The sequence below is a fragment of the Lingula anatina genome, chromosome 6 (assembly GCF_051362555.1).
Source record: "Lingula anatina isolate TDL-2025a chromosome 6, LinAna3.0, whole genome shotgun sequence".
Classification (NCBI taxonomy): Eukaryota; Metazoa; Brachiopoda; class Lingulata; order Lingulida; family Lingulidae; genus Lingula; species Lingula anatina.
The window spans coordinates 17082452-17103367 of NC_141772.1; the positions used below are offsets into that span (position 1 = coordinate 17082452).

The following is a 20916-nucleotide window of genomic DNA, read 5'->3' on the forward strand; positions in this document are numbered from 1 at the left end:
CTTTGTTCACTAATTACCTGTATTTTAAACTTTCAGCCCAATGCCAAATTTTACATGTGAAAATGAAATAATTTTGTTTAACAACAAATTGCTTTAAACTGTTTTCCTCAACTTCGCAAGATTTGTAAAAATTTTGAAGCAAATATACTGCATTGTAAAAATATATAAATATATTCATATTGATTCAGTCAAGTGGAATGTCTTTATACCTCCTCACAAAGATAAAATAAATAAATAAACAAATGAATACTACAAAATATAGCTTTAATAAGCTGTGTTAACTTCTGAGTAAACCTAAGGGTATCCGTTCAATATATAGCAGCATTTAACTGAAGTATGAATGGGCTCCATTTTAAGATATCAATCCTTTCAACAGTGGATGCTGGATCCCAGATGTCCCAAATTTATAGAAGCCATGGAGACGGTAATTGTCTAACAACTCTGCAATCTTCTTCCTAAACTTGATGGTTATTCTGTAAATAATACTGTTTCCATAAACAATGTACCAAAAACTCGGCCTTGCCTGGACAGTTCTCAAAACATTTGGGAGGCACAATCAGATCATAAGACTTGAGTGTTAACATTTCAGGTTTTGACAGGCCATTCCAGATTAATGCAAATCATTTTTTCTTCTTTTTTTCCGCCGAAAAAATCACTTCCCGGTATGTTGGTCCCACTTCTGCTGCTCTCTCTCTAGGCTCTTAATCATTATCCTAACCACTTCGCAAGTTCATTTGGAAACAGCTACTTTCTCCAAAAATTTTTGTATCATATACTCCCCCCCCCCCATAGCATGTTTATGTTCAATTTATTAAAGGAGGACACAAATTTGGGGATCAGATGAATTAAAGTAACATGGTTCATACAGAGATCTCCTGTGTCCACATACTGGCCACAATGTCGTGTAATCACTGTAAGAGGAAGACAGCACTTGCTCCATCTATACATGGCAATCCCACAATGGTCAAAGGTCATACCACAGGATCTTCAATGAAATGCTGCCCACCCCTCATGTGAGCTCCCAGTATTCGGATACTCCATGATTGGGTGGTCCAAGTTTATACACTCCAACTGAGCGGTCCTTCGATGAGGTCACAAGATCTGAACAAAGTTAAGTGTCTTTCTTCAACTGAACAGACTGAAAACTATTCTGAACCCCTCTCCCCTTACTGTATAATAAATTGCGTCCAGGCTTTCACAACATCAGCATAAAAGTGATACATTTATTATAATCCTTAAAAATATTGCATAGCTGTCTTCATAATACTTAAATCCTTATTGCCGGTGTGTTATTTTACAAATTTAAATATTTATTGAAGAAAGCATAAAATGGCATTCAACTCAAAATCACATTCTTCAAAAGGATACATTCGTCATAGGGCGATATGTCCATATCTTCGATGTCATTCTTATGTCTGAACACCTCTCCCAGGTACTGGTGATGGTCCGGCCACCTCCTATACCTCCTTACCACCCCCTCATCACATGCTGAGAACAGCTGACTACCATTAGACGTATACCTGATATCAGTTATAAATAAATACCATTAAGTATCAACAATTCTAAAAGAATATTATACGAAGAGCGATAAGGATTGAGGCTGTCTCAGAAAAAGATGGAATTGATTTTCCATATTTTGTATTCTGAGGAAGCAACATGTTTCTTGATCATATGTAAAATTGTGACTCTGTTGGAAGACAAAATGTAAGAGGACAAGATTGGGTTTTAGATATAAAGAAGAAGCTTAACTTTATGACATAAAGACCTGCTCGACTGCACTGCAGGGAAAATCATTCAAACATCAGAATTTTTTCATGCCTGTAAGAGCTATATTTAAGTCAGAGTTTTATTTCTGGTGGTATTTAAGGCTTCAAATATCTCTTTCTTTTTTTGTTCAAAGGGTGAACCTTGTCCCTAGTCTTGACCATGTTGTTATTCTAGAAAGGTTGCTATAGACTTGTAGACTTCAAACACTTCTTATACCATCATGTAGTTATATTATATACAGCAAAAAAAAAAAAAAAAAAAAAAAAAAAAAAAAAAATCCTAAAAGTTCACTGTGGTTGGCATTCTCACACAAAATATTATTAAAGGAGAGACAATCTTATACCTGAGTTTCCATATGGGAGCGTCCAGTTTATTGTCCTTGAGTTTTTCCTGCACACCACATTCTGGAATGTAAGCACTGATGTTCTCTCCTCCAAGCATCACCAAACCTGGTAATATATTTAATTTATACACTGTGGACAATCACCAAACCTGATTTATTTAAATATAACATATACTATGGACAATCACCAAACCTGATTTATTTCAGTATAACATACACTATGGACAATCACCAAACCTGATTTAATTCAATATAACATGAAAATAGCATGAAGACGTAATATAATCAACACCAAAAGGAAGGAGATCTTTGTTTCATGTTGTCCTGTAGAGCATGAAGTAAATGTAGCAAACAAGGGGTTCTGATTATGAAGCCATCTGAACAGACTTTTAACAGACAGAACTTACTAGTGAAACCATCATCAACAGCTGAGCCATATGTCTCTGGTGTGGGGGCCACTGTGTTCAGGGACTGGTTTGTGTGGACGGCATGGAGAGTACGGCCATCTAGGGTCACCACCTTGGGAAGAGAGAGAGTATCAGATGTACAGAAATCCAATGTAAAAATATAATAACTGGTCAGTTGTACAGGGTTGTACAAACTGCATGGACATCAAAGTCACGACCTGATAAAGAAAACATTCCTCAGCAAAATACCAGACCTACTGCAAATTTGCTGTGATATTGCTGTAAACTGTAATTCCTTCCTGCAAATTTGCTGCAATATGACTGAAAAACACCAGCAATAATTTTTTTCTTGCAAACTCCTGCAAATATCAGGCCTACTGTAAATTTGCAGCAAATTTGCTGCAATATTGCTGCAAACTGCAATTCCTTCCTGCAAACTTGCAGCAAATTTGCTGTAATATGACTGCAAATAACCAGCAATAATTTTTTCTAACAAACTCCTGCAAACTTGTTGCTACAAACGTTTTATTTTGCTAAGGGATGTCAGAAAAAGTAATGGACTAAATTAGGTCTCTGGGTCTTCCGAAAGATAGGTAGTTTTCTTTTTGAAAATTGTTTAATTTCCTTATTGCTGAGATTAGAAGTCTGTTATCTTACATGGGAGTAGACAGGCCTGGTTGTTTGTATACATGCATATGTATTATCTGTAAGGATGGAATTTAAATTTAAGTTTGCATCTTTGGGGTCTTTGCTACTTTGTAGTAACAATTAGCATCTCAAATCAAAACCACCTTTGTATGAAGTAATATTTACTGAATAATATCCTGATAATTTGACACCCAACCACTTATACTTTACTTTCACTTACTTTACACACTCCATCTGCAGCCACTGTCATGAGTGTCCTCTCTCCCCTCCCCCAGGGCCAGCTGCCATGTAAGAATGCTATATCTCTGATTATCCCATGATGAACCTAGACAAAAAGAGTAATTATCATAATTACAAAGCATTCAAGGTATCAGTGCAACCAAACTACATTTTTTTCTGTCAGTCAAAGTTCTCAATACATGTACATACATGAAGAAAAAAAGAAGAGGCTGGCATATTGTGTGAACTGATCATAGTTTAAATTAATGGATTGGCAGCTGCTATGTCTGTTTGCAATTCAGTCTGATAAGCATAAATATATCTCTCAATTTGGACATCGAAAATAAAGAAACTGGCATACATAGGGTCTTAAAGTAAGAGTATTCTACCAATGCCACATATTCAAATGTGGTAATTCTCCAAAACTTATGGTGGCAGTGAGCTCGAGATAATTGAAACTAAGTTTGGCTATCAACATTGTATGCTTCGAGAAAATAATGTTTATATGCAAATCCAACCAAAATCAACTGATACCTTAAAAGCCATTCAAGTATTCCAAAACAAGTTCACTTCAAAGGCAGAAGTTAACTTGTTATCACCAAAAATAGGATTTCACTGATCATAAATGTTCAATAGATATCACTTAATCTCATTCAAATCTACACCTACAACACTATCTATTTACCTATTAAATTCACGCACTCAAACCAAGACCAGTCTTTAAATGTCAGAACCCAAAAACATCAATAAAAAGACCAGAGATGTCAATAAAATGTAAAACAATATCCTCAGTGTTTTTCGTCGGTGTATTTCTTACATGAAACCGGAATCAAATCAAATCATCAGTTTGTCCACTGAATAAAAGAGCAAAATCAATATCTAACTAGAAGGAAAACAGGATTTAAACAGGGATAAGACTGCCATGTGGTGAAAAAGTCAGAAAATATGGTGTGGGGGCCAGGGCAATGATAATTTTGGGTCCCAAAATTTGCTGAGAGTCCAAAAAATTTCATCCCAGTTTAAAAACATCACAAAATACCCCATATTTCTAAAATGAAAAATAACTTATAATTCTGATTAAAAAAAAAAACTATTATAACCTGTCATTTTATCTTACAAAGCCCTTCAGTGAACCTGACATAAAAATAAAATACAGTTTGGCACTTGTGGGGTGATTGTTACAAAAATTGATGAATAAAACACCAAATTCAATTCCTTTCAACAGGATATTCTGATCATGCTGATATTACTATTAGTTTCTTCCTGAATTCAGGGAGTTTTCACATTAGCTAACTCATTGTGAATGGCCCCTTAAGTTTCATTTATTTAAAAATATAAACTAATATTTGTTTACACCCTTATCTGCATGTATATAACATTCTAGTGGATAACTTAATATGACTGATATGCAATATAAATACAATAGTAATGAGCACCATCTTGTATCAATAAATAAAATAATGCAATCAACTTTTTCAATAAAAAAATAATCCTGATACTAGTTTCCTTCAGTTAGTACTGTTGTGTAAATATCTTTATTATGTCTATTTGAAACTGTCACTGGATTATAGCATATAAAAACAGATTTCAAAGAAAAAATTGTTAATTATTTTCATAATACTCACATCATACAATAAGTCCAAAGGTAATGGCATTCTGAGATCAAAGAGACTAAGACCCTGCAATGGCAAAGAAAATTCAGCATGAACATACGTAATCCAGCATATTGCATGCACTACGCCCACTGAAACCACTGCAACATCACTACAAGACCACTCCAAGACTTTTAGTAGACTAGACGCTGATCCTGAAAAGAGGCTTATAAAGTAACTTTTATTTCATCGGCAGTCTATAATCGGTTTGATATTGCATAATGATAGACAAATACATGACCATTTATTACAGGGTGGCCGTGCTATAAAACCAACGGGCCTTGACATTGATAGAAGGTGCTAAAGTTAGCAAAAGGTGCAAAAAATGGGCATTTTATTTAGCCTTGTTGTCATTATTTGATTGGTAATTACATGAATCCACAGGTAACATAAATCCCAAAAATCTCTGAACCAATAATATTACTTTCAATAAGATAATTGATTTTGAGGGTTAAGGAACAAGCAGTCATCTCAAAATCATAATTGAAACAAAGTCTACTTTTTACTATCTCGTCACATTTGCCATGTTGATGGTCTTTGGGGGATCATATTTCTCTATATACTGAACTGAGAATAAGACAATTTGCCCTGTCTATTAAAAGGTATATTTCTATTTGTCATATGATTTCACACTTGTATTACTTCAATAAATGCAGTAATGCTGCACTTCAAATAATGCAAATAACAATTCTGGACCATCAAGTCACACTTTTTCTTTGACAAAATCTAACTTAAAATGTGTTAATTTCACACGTGAAGTCATCAAGGTGCAGGCCAAATAATGATTACATATTTGTAGAGATATGAAAATGCAAAATGACAGCTGATGAAACCTTAACTTCATCTAACTGTAATTATGAGCCTCCCGTTTCATGAAGTTTAACACATTGGGCAAATTGGTCTCTATTTTGATGAAGCAGTATTGATCTCGTCAGTTCTTAGAAAAACGTTTTCCAATAGTTTCTAGGTTACCTGCCATTTATAAGTAATTCAAAGCAGCCACAAAGTGTCAGGGAGCTCAATTCCCATACCATTCACCTCAGTGCAGCAGCATGTTCACAGATGTGGAGCTTTTAACCTCTATGCAGGGTGTAATGCAATCAATTTTCATTTGTCAATAGGGCCGTCTGTAATCAGACTTACTGTGCGACACACTATAACCTGTGTTAACAGATCACAAGTGAATGTCTGTATAGCTGCCAACCACTTAGCGCACAGTCTGAGACAATTTTTTTTTCTCAGCAACATCTCTAATCCCCAAAGATTCAGTTTTAGTATTGGTGAAGACTTACCATTGAAGTATTGAGAAAACTGAGAAAAAAATGGTCTATTTCTAATTTCCGCTTGCTTGAGGGGAGATGCTACATTTGAGGAAATATTAACATACTTGCCTGGGTTCACTCTTGTATTAATTTTATTTAAAAAAAGGGCTGAGCAAATTTACCAAATCAAATTCTTGAGTCAAACAATAACAATTTGTAGAACTATTTAAAATGTAATCATTCATTTTTTTATACCAAAGCATGTCATCTGAACAAATGTAGAAAATTTTATCCTAATAAATGAAACCCATTGGATTAACAGACTGATGGCATAAAGAACTACAGTATTCCCTCTCTTACCTTTCCATTGACACAGCAGCAGACGACCATGTTAGGAGTGATGGGATCCACAGCCAGACCCGTCCTGTCACGGCCATTGAAAGCACCTAAATACAATGACATTTTCAAATATCTAATGGACATTGTGCATCTTTAATTCTTTTAAATATCCAAGAAAATGTCCCAACCTTTATAAGTCCCCACCTCACATCATATTGTATTTAAGATTTTTGATGTTTTATCAACACAGCCATCTAGACCTTGAAATGCAAAAAAAAATAAATAAATAAAATAAAATAAAAAAAATAAATAAATAAAATAATAATAAAATAGACATTGGTTTTCATTATGAAATTGTTTTTAAATTACTTATTTCCTCAACCCACTTACCAATCATGTACCAAAAAATGAGTAAATATAACAGCTTAACAACAACAATGACAATAACGGATTTCTATTCTGAAACAATTTCCTTCAGGCTACTGAAGCCAAATAATAATTGCAGTTCATAAATGTCGCAGTGTAATTTTGAAAAAATTGTACAAGGTCAGCTTCAGCCTATAAAAGGATGACTCACAACTTAATATTTTAACAATGTCATTGCATGACACAGCAGTAGTTAAAACAGGCAAATTTCAAGCACATTTTAAAATTTCAACTTAAGGATCAATTAAATGTTGATTACCTCAAGTAATGTTCCATCAAGGATTTTAATCACTTTCATTTGAACAGCCATAGCAAGTAAATTCTGATTTATCTATCAAGGAATTTCATGGTTATTTATAAACTTTAAGACAAATTTAACACATTTCACTGAAGCTTTTTGGACAATAATTAAAATATATATTTTAAAATCTAGCTTTAAGACCTCAGATGAATGACAGTCAATCAAATGATAACATCAGGTGTGCTCCATGCATAATTTATGGATACATCGCTAGCTTCACATTGCTCTACAGAAAACATGCACATGGATTGCGTAATTTTGTTACACAGACAAGGGTAATATTATACAGTTATCATATGGAACAGAGATGGGTGATATTCTACTCGCAGTAATCATATAAAACAGAGATGGGTGATATTCCACTCACAGTAATCATATAAAACAGAGATGGGTGATATTCCACTCACAGTAATCATATAAAACAGAGATGGGTGATATTCCACTCACAGTAATCATATAAAACAGAGATGGGTGATATTCCACTCACAGTAATCATATAAAACAGAGATGGGTGATATTCCACTCACAGTAATCATATAAAACAGAGATAGGTGATATTCTACTCACAGTAATCATATAAAACAGAGATAGGTGATATTCTACTCACAGTAATCATATAAAACAGAGATAGGTGATATTCTACTCACAGTTATCATATGCAAGTATTTGGTCCCCTTTTTCCACATCCACCACTGTCAGTCTTCGTGCAGTGCTGGTACATATTAACTGGAAGAGAAAGAAAGTAACATCAGGATTACAAGTCCATTTCCTTTTAAACAATTACAAGCCCATTTCATATGATAATTCACATCACAAATTAACTTGGTAAAACTAAGTTACTCATCATCAGAGACTTATTTTGCAAAGATTCTGAGGAGCAGGATTTCTGTTTGTATAACTGATGAATTGCAGATTAAGTAGTGTAGGTTTATAAAGCAAACTAAAGCTTTTTTTACAACAGGACCATAACAGACTGACAATAATGTGAATGTCATCAGATGATGACTACACACTGGTACCGATATCATTGCCATCACCAGATGACAACAGACTGGTAATAATGCCAATGCCATCACCAGATGACTACAGAATGGTAATAATTCCAATGCCATCACCAGATGACTACAGAATGGTAATAATTCCAATGCAATCACCAGATGACTACAAAATGGCAATAATGCCAATGCCAGCACCAGATGACTACAGAATGGTAATAATTCCAATGCAAACACCAGATGACTACAAAATGGCAATAATGCCAATGCCAGCACCAGATGACTACAGAATGGTAATAATGCCAATGCCTTCACCAGATGACTACAGAATGTATGGATTCATGCCAGATTTAGAATTCTGCAAGGAAACAGGGTTTTCCCTTATCATCCAGTCTTCTGGTGACACATATTAGGTTAACTCTAGTGTCAGTAGTTTAAAGGGTGACACTAGTCTTGCTTTCTTCTCCCTTGTTTCCTAACTCACCCTGTGACCGTCACTACTAAACCTGACTGCATTGATATTGCGTGCCAAACTGACTGTTGTTATCTAAAATGAAAAACAAAAATAAAGGTTAAGATAAGAATACGCACAAAGTTTTAATCTGTGATACAGTGATACCTCATGAAAATTTGTCATTTGAAAATCTAGATGTGCACTAGTAATTAAATTCTAAGAAGTTATCTCAAAGTTTTTTAAAATACATTTCCACTTACTGTGTCAAATATACTTTTCATTTTGCAAATTATCCATGATTGACAGCATACAGTGATTTATGAATTTTGGAATGTAATACAACAAGCTAATGAACAAATAATGTATAAAAAATACATGTCATGTTTTGTACAAAGCTACATAAAACACCAAGAATAGACAGGTGCACAGAAATGAATTCAAGTAAATTGCAACTTATGTTTATAGAACTTTCATTACTTTTATTAAAAAATTTCAAAGGTTCACCCCTTCATTAATTTATCCAACTGGACAGATGCCTTTAGAGGAAGAGACAGTATGAATGAAAAATAAAAAAAGACATTATTGTGACTCACTGCATAGCTATGTAAAAGTTCACATCGTTGTGCAGTATAGAGGTTCACTTTCCCATCATACGCCCCTGAGCAAAAAAGATATCTATCCTGAAAGTAAAAAAATGGTGCATAAACTTTGTATTCAGTTCAAATGTACAGTGGCATACTGCCAACATAGACAATGGCAGCTTTTCCTTAACTAGTATTTATCTATTGCATTTTCTAGGCATTTGGTCATAGTTTCTTATTGTAGTATGATCTACAGTTACAGTAATTTAATTTAATATTTTCACCATCATTTCCACCTGATTGAGGTTTCTTCTATATATTTCATTTGGAAAAAAAAAACACTTCCATTATATCTGCTCTATGATGACATTGCAGAGGGATACAGGTACCACACTTGAAGTGAACAGCACATGTACATGCATATGATACTGATGTCAAATAATGTGACACAATGCTATCCAATGATGTAAGTTTAATATGGTCTGATGTTTTCTTTGGATTTAGCATCTGTTACCTTAAATGTGATAAATAATAAAGACAGCAGATTTCTTTGAGCAGATAATCTAAACAGATGATGTCAGTCAAAATCATCTCTAGCACTCATCTCTGAACTTTATACACTAACAAGCATGCCCAAACAATGATTGCTTTTGCCAAGAGCCATAATTTGTCAATTCATGTATAAGTTTTTATAGGAAGAGGTGTTGGAGACACCACTTCAGAATCTCTTATTTCTTTTCTCATTACGGGAACAATGGTGTGAAACTGTAGTGTAGGAATGGTGGCCATGGAAATTGATTAGAGCCTGCCTAATATTCATGAATCAATGTCACCAATTTTTTTTCCTTTAGTGACAGTGTGAGCTATGTTATTTCAGAAGGAGGGGGTTAATGCATCTAGAAATATTCAATGTCCTTATTACTTTTATTTATAGGTTTCTAAGAGACCTGGTTCTACAACATCCTAGGATTCAATAATAGAAAATATCTTTTTTTCTCATAAATTTTGTCTCTGTTGGTAACAAAAATATTCGATCAATCAAAAGTATGTAACATATGCAGGGCAGAAGTATGAGTAGCACAAAGTTTCAAGCACTAGCATGTACTGCCATTAGCTGTTTATGACATGTTCTTCAGTATTTTTACTTATATTCTCTGTTTCTGATATACTGCAGTATGTATAAAGTATGGTGACTTGTAGGCCCATGAGGCCGGGTGATGTTCTCATATCACATGTCCACGTTAATAAATAAATAAATAAATATATACACAGAACTTCAAGCTAGATGATAGGTGAAAAGGTTAACTGTTATCATAGGTAACATATTGTCCTAGCTTCTTATCAATTACTCTACCCTAGTTAAGATATACTAGTAGAACAATTTAAGTCAAACAGGTGTGCTAGAATAAGAAAACTGACAATAAAACACTTGATCTGATATTAAATTGAAGATGATACTAACATGCAAAATGTAATATTTAATTATGCACACAATATTTTCTAGCACACAGGAAAACAACAGCATCTCAATGACGTTAATTTTAATTTCAACAAAGTACTTTCTCAGTGGGTCTAGAGATTTAGTACACAAAAATATAATGTATTGAGCAACTCATCAGGTGTATTTACCTTGGGGTGGAAAGCGACTCCTCGTACGCTACCTTGGTGGTGATTGAGGAACCGCACGGTCCCTCCCTGCTGCATCTCTCTCCACCTCGACAAAGGTTATAAACTTCCAACTAAAGGTAAGGCCTGGCCTGACCCCTATAATCCTGCGGCTTGCACCGTCAATTTTATGCCAAAACTACTGAGGCGATTTCATCCAAAGGCCGTGATTCTTAATCTGTCTCATAAAACAGAAATGGAAAAAGATGGTAAATTGTGATTCAGTTCGCGTGAAAACGTGCATCAAAACATCACAGACACAGAGACCTATCGCCTTTCCTTGTGTTTGGCTTAGAGACTATTCGCGGCATGATTACGACAATGTTTCTGTTTAAGATTTGCTTGTTTTATCTTTCTTGAGCATAAATTCGACCAAACAACAAATCTTAAGGTGTTTTTATATCATATTACCGAGCACCTGGGTATGAGATATTGTTTTTCAGTTTTTGGTTGTCGTGTTTCGACCGACTATTTACTTCCGGGTGACGTCACGTGCTCTTGTTGGTTTCTTCTAAAAGCAACAGTTGCCCGCTCAACATAAGAATCGTTTACGGCCAGCAAGTGAACATAGACAGAAATCTCCTAGCCGAACAGGTGAGTGTTATTATGTTTCCCGTCAAGAGTTTAGGTTCAAATCCTGTGGTAGATACACCGGGTACTGTAATGAATGCATAGAAATGATTTTACCAGTGACATTTCAGATGGAAAATACACCAATGTTTGTGATAGAAATCAACTTTTTATGTCTTAAATTATTTGATAACGAAACAGGTGTAAGGCAGTTGCTTTTTAAAGGAAAATTATCCATTATCAAATGTAGTGATTCGTTTGAATCCTATTTTTGATCAGTAGGAAAAAAATTAGACCACCGATACAAACGTGGGAAAAGTCGACGTCCATTTGCTTGGTCAACGCAAATAAAAAAGGGCGGGGTGGGTCCTCGGACACGACCGCACGCTGACTAACACTAACACTCACGTGCAGCATGTAGCCGGTTGTCGTGACATAACTACAGGTTGTTTTGGGGATTTTTGAATTTATATTAAGTGCAGTGACTCACAGAATCCTTTGAAATTCATCATGGATTGATGAATCAGGAGTTGAAGAAACTCATGCTGCCGTCTACAGCAAAGTGCAAGTTTACGTGAGGTCTGTGACAGATTACACTATTTTTTCCAGACTGATTTTTGAGACTCATCTCTGAGTGTCATATAATAGGGTTGGAGACCTGCAGGCATTTCTAACAGGCTTAAGAGTAGTTCATCATTGGACACAGGTACATTTATGAGGGTAAGGTCATCTCATTTGTCATAGATAATATCCTGGTTGTTATGTTCCTGTAGTTCCTGGTTGAACACTTCTTGTGATTTACGGCCTATAATGAATTTGTAATTTTGTAAAAGTGAAAGAGAATTGAAAATGTACAATAAATTATAAAAGAAAAATATTCGTTCAAGTGATACAATTTTATTAATTATTGCAACAAGTCAGACCTGAAAGTGATTGGATTTTAAATATATATTTGTGCAACATTTGTTCCAAAGGAGCCAAACCATATCATCTTTACTTGTTTTACTTTAGATTTAGTATGGAGCTTTATTTGATTAACAGGCAGGTTTGATTAGAAAATCAGCAAAATTTAATTATTAAACAAAATGTTGAATTTTATCAGTAATTTATTAATTAATTTAATCGTTAATTTTATTATTTATTTAATTATTATTATTTTTGCATGTATCCTTGTAACCCATATAATTACTAGTAACGTGATTCTGTTTTACATTAGGTTTGCTAGAAGACTTGGCTTAGTCAAAAAAATTACTGGTGTCAGTACTAGTATGCTTGCCAGCTTTGCTGTCTAGTGTTAAATGACTTTTCAAAACCTTGCTGATATTGTAGGGATTATACAAATCAAAAATGCCAATACCCAAAGGTGGAATGGGCTGACATGTGGCACACATGCCCTCCCCCCCATCCATGTTTTTGAATTTGTGTAATTTTTATTTATATTTGCACATATAGCTTCCCATGTGTAAACCCCTTTCCCAATGTAGTAAAAAAATTGGGAAAGTATCAGATGGAGCAAGAAGTAGTTTTGAGACAAAATATTGTAAGACCATCTGAGGATAACTGTTGTTTAGCATAGATTTTACAACACCAAAGTTGTTATGGGTATAAGGCAGCTATGAAGTGAATGGCTTCCTTGACGTGACACATATCATATTCAAGATGCAATAATTGACATGAATTTGTGTAGTGGATGATTGTCACAATAGAAATGCAGCCAACCAAAAAGTGCTGGACATAGTAAATGGACCTTTGAATCAAAGTTTTCTTTATTAAAATGAATAGGTAACAGATACTGAGAGAAAGTGGAGAAGTATGTACACATCTGTGACTCAGTATTCCATGCTGAGATTTGATTAAACCACAGAATTGATATTTTGAATCAACATACTGAGAAAAGATTGCACTGATGTAAAGAAGTGGTTGATCTTAAATGATATACCTGAACAACAATTTACAGGAGCAACCTCATCGTTAACTCTCTGCAGAACTATTGTGGGAAGAAAATGATTTATAATGAAGGGAAATAATTGATAAAAGGGGCTTTAATGGAATTCCTAGAAAGCTGGTTACGTGTAGATAATTTACTCAGAAAAATTTTCAGAATACCCATGCATTTCAGCCTTTCATGTAAATGACTCAAATGGTCTATGATAAGATTAAGATCCTAGTGCCTGGCTGGCCTTGTCTTTATGTATTTTATTGAAGACAACAAGGCTGTATTTTATAACTGGTAATATTACTGTCAGCAAGCAAGTGTCATGGCAGGGTTCAAGTAGTGTTAAAGACCTCATATAGTCATGAAATAGTGGACAGGGTCATGCAAGCATATTTTTCTGTTTTTAGAAAAACGTCTGATGATATTGTATTGTCTTCTACTGGTACTTATTTTTTAACATTTTGTATTTTCTTATTGAGCAACCAGATGTAAATATCAGTTAACTTTAGATTGTCATTCCACATTTTTGGTTAGATTGGTGAGATTTTTGTGAGGCTAATTTAAGGATAATATTTATTTTCTACAGCTAGTATAATCCTGATAATGATTATTTCAAAATTATATGTGTACATAAGCCTGGGTTGTATTTTTATCAGAGGAGTAAACAAAGATTAGATATCCGTGTTCACATAAAATAAAAACCATGTATTGGGAGCCAACTAGATGAGGTCTCATTGTAGGAAGTCTAAATGGCAGGTAACTTGAGGACACAGAAAATATCAGAATTTTCAAATGTCATTTTTGGGAAACATGAAATAGTCCTTTTTGGTACTTCATTAGTTAGGCTATTTGAAACTGTATGGTAACATTTACTATAGTTATTTTTCCCAGAAAATTGCCACGCCAACTCACTTCAAATGCATCTTAGATATGTAGCAAGGTTGAACAGAGTCCTCCCACTGCACCTCAGACATCTGAAATTGAAACTGATACGTGATTTTTTTCTTGTTTATTCTGTTTCAGTTCTGAAACCATTTATATTACACGCTTCCGTACATTTAGTCTGACCTGTCTTATTGCAGACCTGTCAGTGTTGTAGATGGTGAAGTACAGTGTGCATGCTTATTTCAAACAAAACTCAGCGTCCACACAGGTGATTGTGTGGGCTGGACAAGCCTGCTATGAGGGACATGAGACCAAACTTTGTCAACTGTTTAACTTTAAAACCACTTTTTCACTGATTCGATACTTTTTCTACTGCTAGGTCGAAAATGAACATGGATTGTTATCGACTTTCAATGTCACACCTGAATGAGGAAGTAAATTCCAGCATGACATACTGGGGATAATGATCAAATAGGTGACATATTGTCAGGTGGTAAATGACAAGGCTGAGGTGAACAACTCAAGAATATGCTATAAAAATAATATAACATTTGAATAAAAAAAAACCCAGGATGTTAATGTTGAATTCTGGGAAAGGTTATCTAAATAAGTGGAAAAAGCTGGCAGGTAGCACATACATGGCGAGATAAAGCCATTAGCCTAGTAGTATTTCTAGATTTTTTAAAAAGTGAATTTATTTTATTCTTAAATAGGGCCTATTTTTCTTAGAAGAAATCTCATTCCCCTTAGAAAGAAAGTGTGTCTTTAAGCTCAAAAAGAGATTTTAGAAAGTCGCTGGATGTATTTCTAAGCGTGAGAAAGAAAGAAAGAAAAAAAAGGAAGATTGAGGGCCACCAACTTTTGTATTCTTAGTTCTCATAATTTCATTAAAAAGAAACAGCTACAGAATTAAGTAGAACAATCATATAACAACCAAAATAGATGAGTAAATAAATGCAGGATCGAGTAATACCAGCCTTAGAAGGTGTAGTTTAAAGAAAAAAAGTGGCAATCACTATCAGACAGTATATTTTTTGCTTTCCTTTCATATTCCTGACATAAGTGAAGTGTTCAAGGCTTTGCCCTCACAGCTTCTGTGTGCCCTGATACTATAATAGCCTGGAAGCTATAAAGCAGTGTTCTCCCTCAGGGAATCCTGTAGGAATGAGCCAGCTTATTGGTGCTCTAGGGCATCTGTGTGGGTTTGTGACTATCACAGACGTGTATGGTCTGGGAGAGAGAGTTTGTGGGATTCTGAGTGATTAAAACTGTAAATCACTGAGATAGTGATGTGTAACTGAGTAAAAGTTGCTCTTTCCCTCCCTCTCCCTCCTCTCTCTCTCTCTCTCTCTCTCTCTCTCATTAAATCACTGAATCTTTACTTCTTGGTATTATAAAAGAGTCCTTGTTTACATTCAAACTAGGACAATACTTGTACACTGGCTTTTGTTATCAGTAATTTTATAAAAGCAGGTGAAGAATAATGATTTTGTGATGAGATATGGGTGAAGAAATATTCCCAAAGTTGATAGCTCCAAGCTTATGCTCAGTGTTGATAACTAAGAATGTAATACACGTACATGCCTACTGACAATATACATTTCTCCCCCATTTACTTCTTGACAAACCATGTCTAGTGCTGCCACAAAACACTTCATAATGGGGGGATTGCATGCTGTTTGTTTTTCTTTTTTTGCAGATTTACAGACACTTTTCAATTTTTGTCTATGATAAGGTGGAAAATTCTGACAGTTTTTATTCTCACAGGAAATCTTTATACAGGTTCTACAAAATTCTTCCATTTTCTTTAACTAAGGTAAATCAGAATTCTTCGTGCCAGTGAATCTACACTGATTGACCGTTCCGAGATCAGTTATGCCTCAGTCTATGTCTTTTTCCTTGGTAAAAGGTATTACGGTAATGTGCCAAGCATTTCGACGGGCCCAGTCAATCCGACCATAAAAATTATTTTATAAAATTAATTTTTCTGGGCTCAAACATTTAGTCCATACGTCAAAATCATGCGACAGAATTTTTTTCTTGTTCCGATTGTTCGACCACATCGTCGGCAAGACTCGGTAAATTTTCAAGCCAGTCATACAGATGCTGCATGCCGGGCCCTTTGTCAATTGTTGTCCTTTCAATAGCTCTCGTCAATGAGGAAGAAACTATTAATTGAAGATCTAATCTGGAAGCATGACGTACCTGTCATTTCCTTTGTCCCAGATGACAAAATAGTGTTATACAATTTGTGCTAATTAAGCAGACTTGCCCTCGCTGACTGATTCATCACGCCCGTAACTGGGGAAGGTGGGGTGTGTGTGTGTGTGTGTGTGTGTGGGGGGGGGGGTTTAAAAAAGGTCCATTCTGGTTGAAACCAAATATCGACAGTGGGTAGAATACGTCAAAAACACCTTCATATAGACCATATATAGCGTTTGCTAGCAATAAAAAGTTTGGAAAGAATAAGCAATTTATTTTCAAGTTTGATTGAAATATATATGCAGATGGAGAAACATTCTTGAAGTCAACACCGCAAGATCTTACATTTACTTCAATCGACCGAAAGATCAGCGGGATTGACCGCCCAGACTTCTTGGCGCCAAATACCACGCGCTGTCAAAATCTGACGAACACGTGTAGCTGTTCACCTACATGGGTAACTGATTTGTCAACAATAAAAATGACGTCTTCCTTAACTCCATGAGAGCTTCATAGAGAGTTCCACTGGATATTTACGTTACCTGTGAGTCACTTTTTATTTCCCCAGATGCATGAAATGTTGATGATATTTAACGTAATCCACGAAGAACTCCATTCCTGTGACCCCCCTCCCCCAAAATGGGACCGTCTTCATTAACATGTGGTTTGCGCTATGCTGGACCAGACCAGTTAAGACCTGTCTCATTTCTGCATGTGCTCAATTCTCGCGTCAAATTATAAATGCACTTGTTTTGTGAAAATTATGGCAATTAAATGCTTATTTTACGTTCGGGTTGTATCAGTGGGGTTTTCAATATGCACCGTGGTTTGTGCACAGCGAGAGTATATAAGTAAGAAAATCGGAAGAGTGCCAGCAAGATAGGCCTACTGTATGTCTATCGGCACAGGTAGGCTCCGTATTTTGCCTTTTCTCAATATGTTTTTATATGACATGCTTTTTAAATAAAATACTTATAAGTAATTTGAAGTTACACTGAATTCTGTTTGAGTGCCAGTTGGTATTCTTTGATACGGGTGATTGAATTTTCTTCGGAAGTACGTCTACGCCTCGACGCTGAGCAAGCCTTGCGGGTTGAAAACAACTGATCTCAGACTGGTAAAAAAATTTCAATTCGGTTGATTTCAGTTGTCATATTAAAATTCAAATAGGGCGAACGTAGATCACATAACTAGTTTAAGTCTACTAAAGCTACCGGTTTCAAATATAAGTGACCGGCCTTTGTTTACAACACCCGTCTCTGGGGAAATACTCGTCCCACTCTTGAAGCGCATCATGAAAATTATCGTAGGTGAGGGAAATATATAATTAGAAATTATTATTGTCGTCTTTTTTAATGTTAAGTAATGTTAGCACATATTGTACACAGCAAAATAAGATTTTAAAAGGAGGATAAAACAAGCCTGAAACACGTGTTAGGCGAAAATTGCGGCTTATCTTGCGTAACACTTCCGGTAAAATGCAATACTTCCGGAAAGATGGACGTTTTGGCAGATACCCCTAACAATCCGACGATATCAAAGGTTTCCATTTGCTGTATTTTAATCAATTCGACCAAACTGACATTTCCATGAAATTAATTAATTAATCTTGGTCGAATTGTTTGGCATATTACCGTACCATAGCAACCTTCCACCTGTAATATGTTCAGAGGAAGTGAACTCCAAAATTGATGGGAGGGTTTTAAAGTTATCTGATGGACACAAATGACCCACTGTATGGAGTGGTGTTTGCAAGTGTCTGTTTCCATCGAAGATACCATTTAAACTAAGAGACCATTCCTAGGCAGGGGCGGATCCAGAGATATTTTCTGACAGTCTTCCAAATTATCTTTATTGATCCATCCTCCATTTTTGACCGTCTGCCGACAGAAAAAATTAGATACCCATCTGATCAATGTAAACTTGAAAATCTGACCGTCTTCCAGAAGACCTAGAAGACGGCCTAAATCTGCCCCTGCTAGGCTCTATCATACTAACTTTGGATTGATCTATCTTCAAGGGTATTCTCGCTAAATTGCAATCAACATAAGCGGCTTAGATATCTGGCACATGTGCTGAAGCTGTTAGGGGGTATTTTAACTATCGTTTAGCAGCTTTAGTAGGCGTGCCAGACATCTAAGCCACTTAAGCTGAAAGCAATTTAGCAAAAAACTCCTTGGAGATAGACTGATCCTCTTAGATCGATCTAGGTATGGGAACCCAGTCTAAAAGATATACAGTATAATTTAAGTCAAAACAGGATGTTTAAAGAACTGATTTGATTGTTCAGAATAGTACTCTGAACTGTCATATTTAAAAAGACTATAACAAAAATGTATATATATTGAACAAAGTAAACCTAGTTTTTTCCTTCTAGTTTATCTTTACATTTATCAAGTTTTTATGTTAGAAGTGTAAAGTGATTTTTCATTTTTAACTCACCAGTGAGGGGCATTAATAGATAATTTGAAAGTGACATGTTAAATTGCCCTATAGCTTTGTCTGTGGAAAGGAGCAGAAATGAAGCAATGTTCTGATAAGTGTGACTAGTTCACAGCTAAGAGTGCATTCCCAGAGATTTAGATCGATCCAGAGATTTAGATTTAGATCGACCTAACTCCCTGGGGGTTCACGGAAAATTGCAGTCGTCCGAGCGCGCACCATAGTTAATTACACCTTCACAGCTTTTAGTTGGCGGGACAGACATTTAAGCCTGTTAAGCTGACACCAATCTAGTGAGACTCCCCAGGGGGATAGATCGATCGAAATATCTATGGGAATGGGGTCTAAGATGTCCCCGAAGCAGTGGGAAGTCTGCAGTGTGTGTGTGTGTGTGTGTGTGTGTGTGTGTGTGTGTGTGTGTGTGTGTGTGTGTGTGTGTGTGTGTGTTGGGGGGGGGGGGGATAACCTAGATGGATCCCATTCTACCAAATTGAGTAGCTGATCTGGTAGTATGCTTTAGACTTGAACTATGGGTCTGATGCATGGACCTTTCTTTTTCCATATATTATTCCTGATATAAACATTGGCTTGTTTTCTCCACCTTTTCAGATGGAGAGTATATTTAATCTATTAGATGACAAAGTAAGGCCAATTATTAGCCAGCAATGGCTTGGATAAATGACTTGAATGCATGTTAAAGCTGGATGTATATAACTGGAATGAAAGAAAACTAATGCAAAAAGACAGCTGAAGTGCCCAGGAGATTAATTAGGAAATGCCCCAATAGACATTTCTACCTCCAAGTCTTGGGAAGTCCTGTCAGAATTGATATAGCATTGGATTAAGCATATGATTAATTCATGCATAGCTTCTTCATGTTCTTCTGAGCACTTTGATGGAAATTGGGTAGGTACCGTAGGAAAACTGTCAGATAGACACAGAAAGATATGAGAAGAAATATAGTTTTAGATAATCGTTAAAAAATATCATAATTACATTTTGCCTTGATGTGCATTTTGGAACGTCTTTCAACTAGTATATTACTAGTGCACTGCTGACAAGTTCAAAGCACTGAGCTTAGATTGTCAAAAATAATTATAATCAAGTCATTTAAATAATTGATAATCTGATTTTGACTTGCCAATTTGATGGCTTAATTTTAATGTTAAGTATTTGGTGTAATTTTATTTTGACTTTCCATGCTAAAAAGATTGGATTACAAAAATTGCATTGTATATAATATATTATCTATGATACAGTCCATTAGTCACTATATATTGATCAATATTATTCTACAAAATATTATGGCTCAATTCCACTAATGCCTCCATTATATTAAAGCAGAACTGTCATATTAACTAGGCAGAAGCTGCAGAACATTGAAAAGTTCTCCTCTCTATGGGTGCCATGTTATAATCAAATAACATACGCTGTGCATTATCATTGATTTCCAGAACTGCTTTAGACCAGCTGTATTGTCACATATCTGGTAACTCTTTAATCTTCTCCTGTCTCTTGGACATCAGCTTCAAGATTTTTTTTTTTTTTTTTTTTTTTTTTGCATTTTATTATTTATTTTTACATGTTTGCATCTGTATTCAAGAGTCTAGACCAGAAGATTTAATCCACCATCCTTGTCCTCACTTTATCAAGGTGCAGGATGGGTACAGGGAAAGTGTGGAGGAAAAATCTGTAATAGACTGCTATCCCATGCAAAAACCTGCTCTACACTGGTGCCCCGTACAAAAACCAGCAATAAACTACAACTGGTACCCCATGCAAAAATGTACTGGAGTCCTATGCAGAAACCTGCAATATGTGG

At 35.4% G+C, this 20916-nt stretch overlaps 2 protein-coding genes across 9 annotated transcripts in view; one reads left to right on the top strand and one right to left on the bottom strand.

The window, feature by feature from the left end:
* Positions 1-32: 32 nt before the first annotated feature.
* LOC106150722 (WD repeat-containing protein 55 homolog) lies at positions 33-11380 on the bottom strand. The gene is made up of 11 exons (XM_087015479.1): positions 11024-11380; positions 9407-9493; positions 8844-8906; positions 8012-8090; positions 6659-6744; positions 5010-5063; positions 3386-3490; positions 2518-2629; positions 2111-2216; positions 1369-1520; positions 33-1101 (listed from the first exon to the last, which is right to left on the bottom strand). The coding sequence occupies exons 1-11, from the start codon at positions 11096-11098 to the stop codon at positions 1010-1012; spliced, it is 1011 nt and encodes a 336-aa protein (XP_086871605.1). The 5' UTR covers positions 11099-11380; the 3' UTR covers positions 33-1009.
* Positions 11381-11482: 102 nt separating this feature from the next.
* LOC106150721 (protein kinase C delta type) overlaps positions 11483-20916 on the top strand; it is a 54167-nt gene continuing 44733 nt past the window's right edge. For 5 of the 8 annotated variants that reach the window (XM_087015470.1, XM_087015475.1, XM_087015467.1 and 2 more), the window contains exons 1-2: positions 11483-11653; positions 12239-12349. The gene's annotated coding sequence lies outside the window, so the exon portion shown is untranslated. The remainder of the gene's footprint in view (positions 11654-12238; positions 12350-20916) is intronic. The other 3 variants (XM_087015473.1, XM_087015468.1, XM_087015474.1) reach the window with 2 other exon arrangements.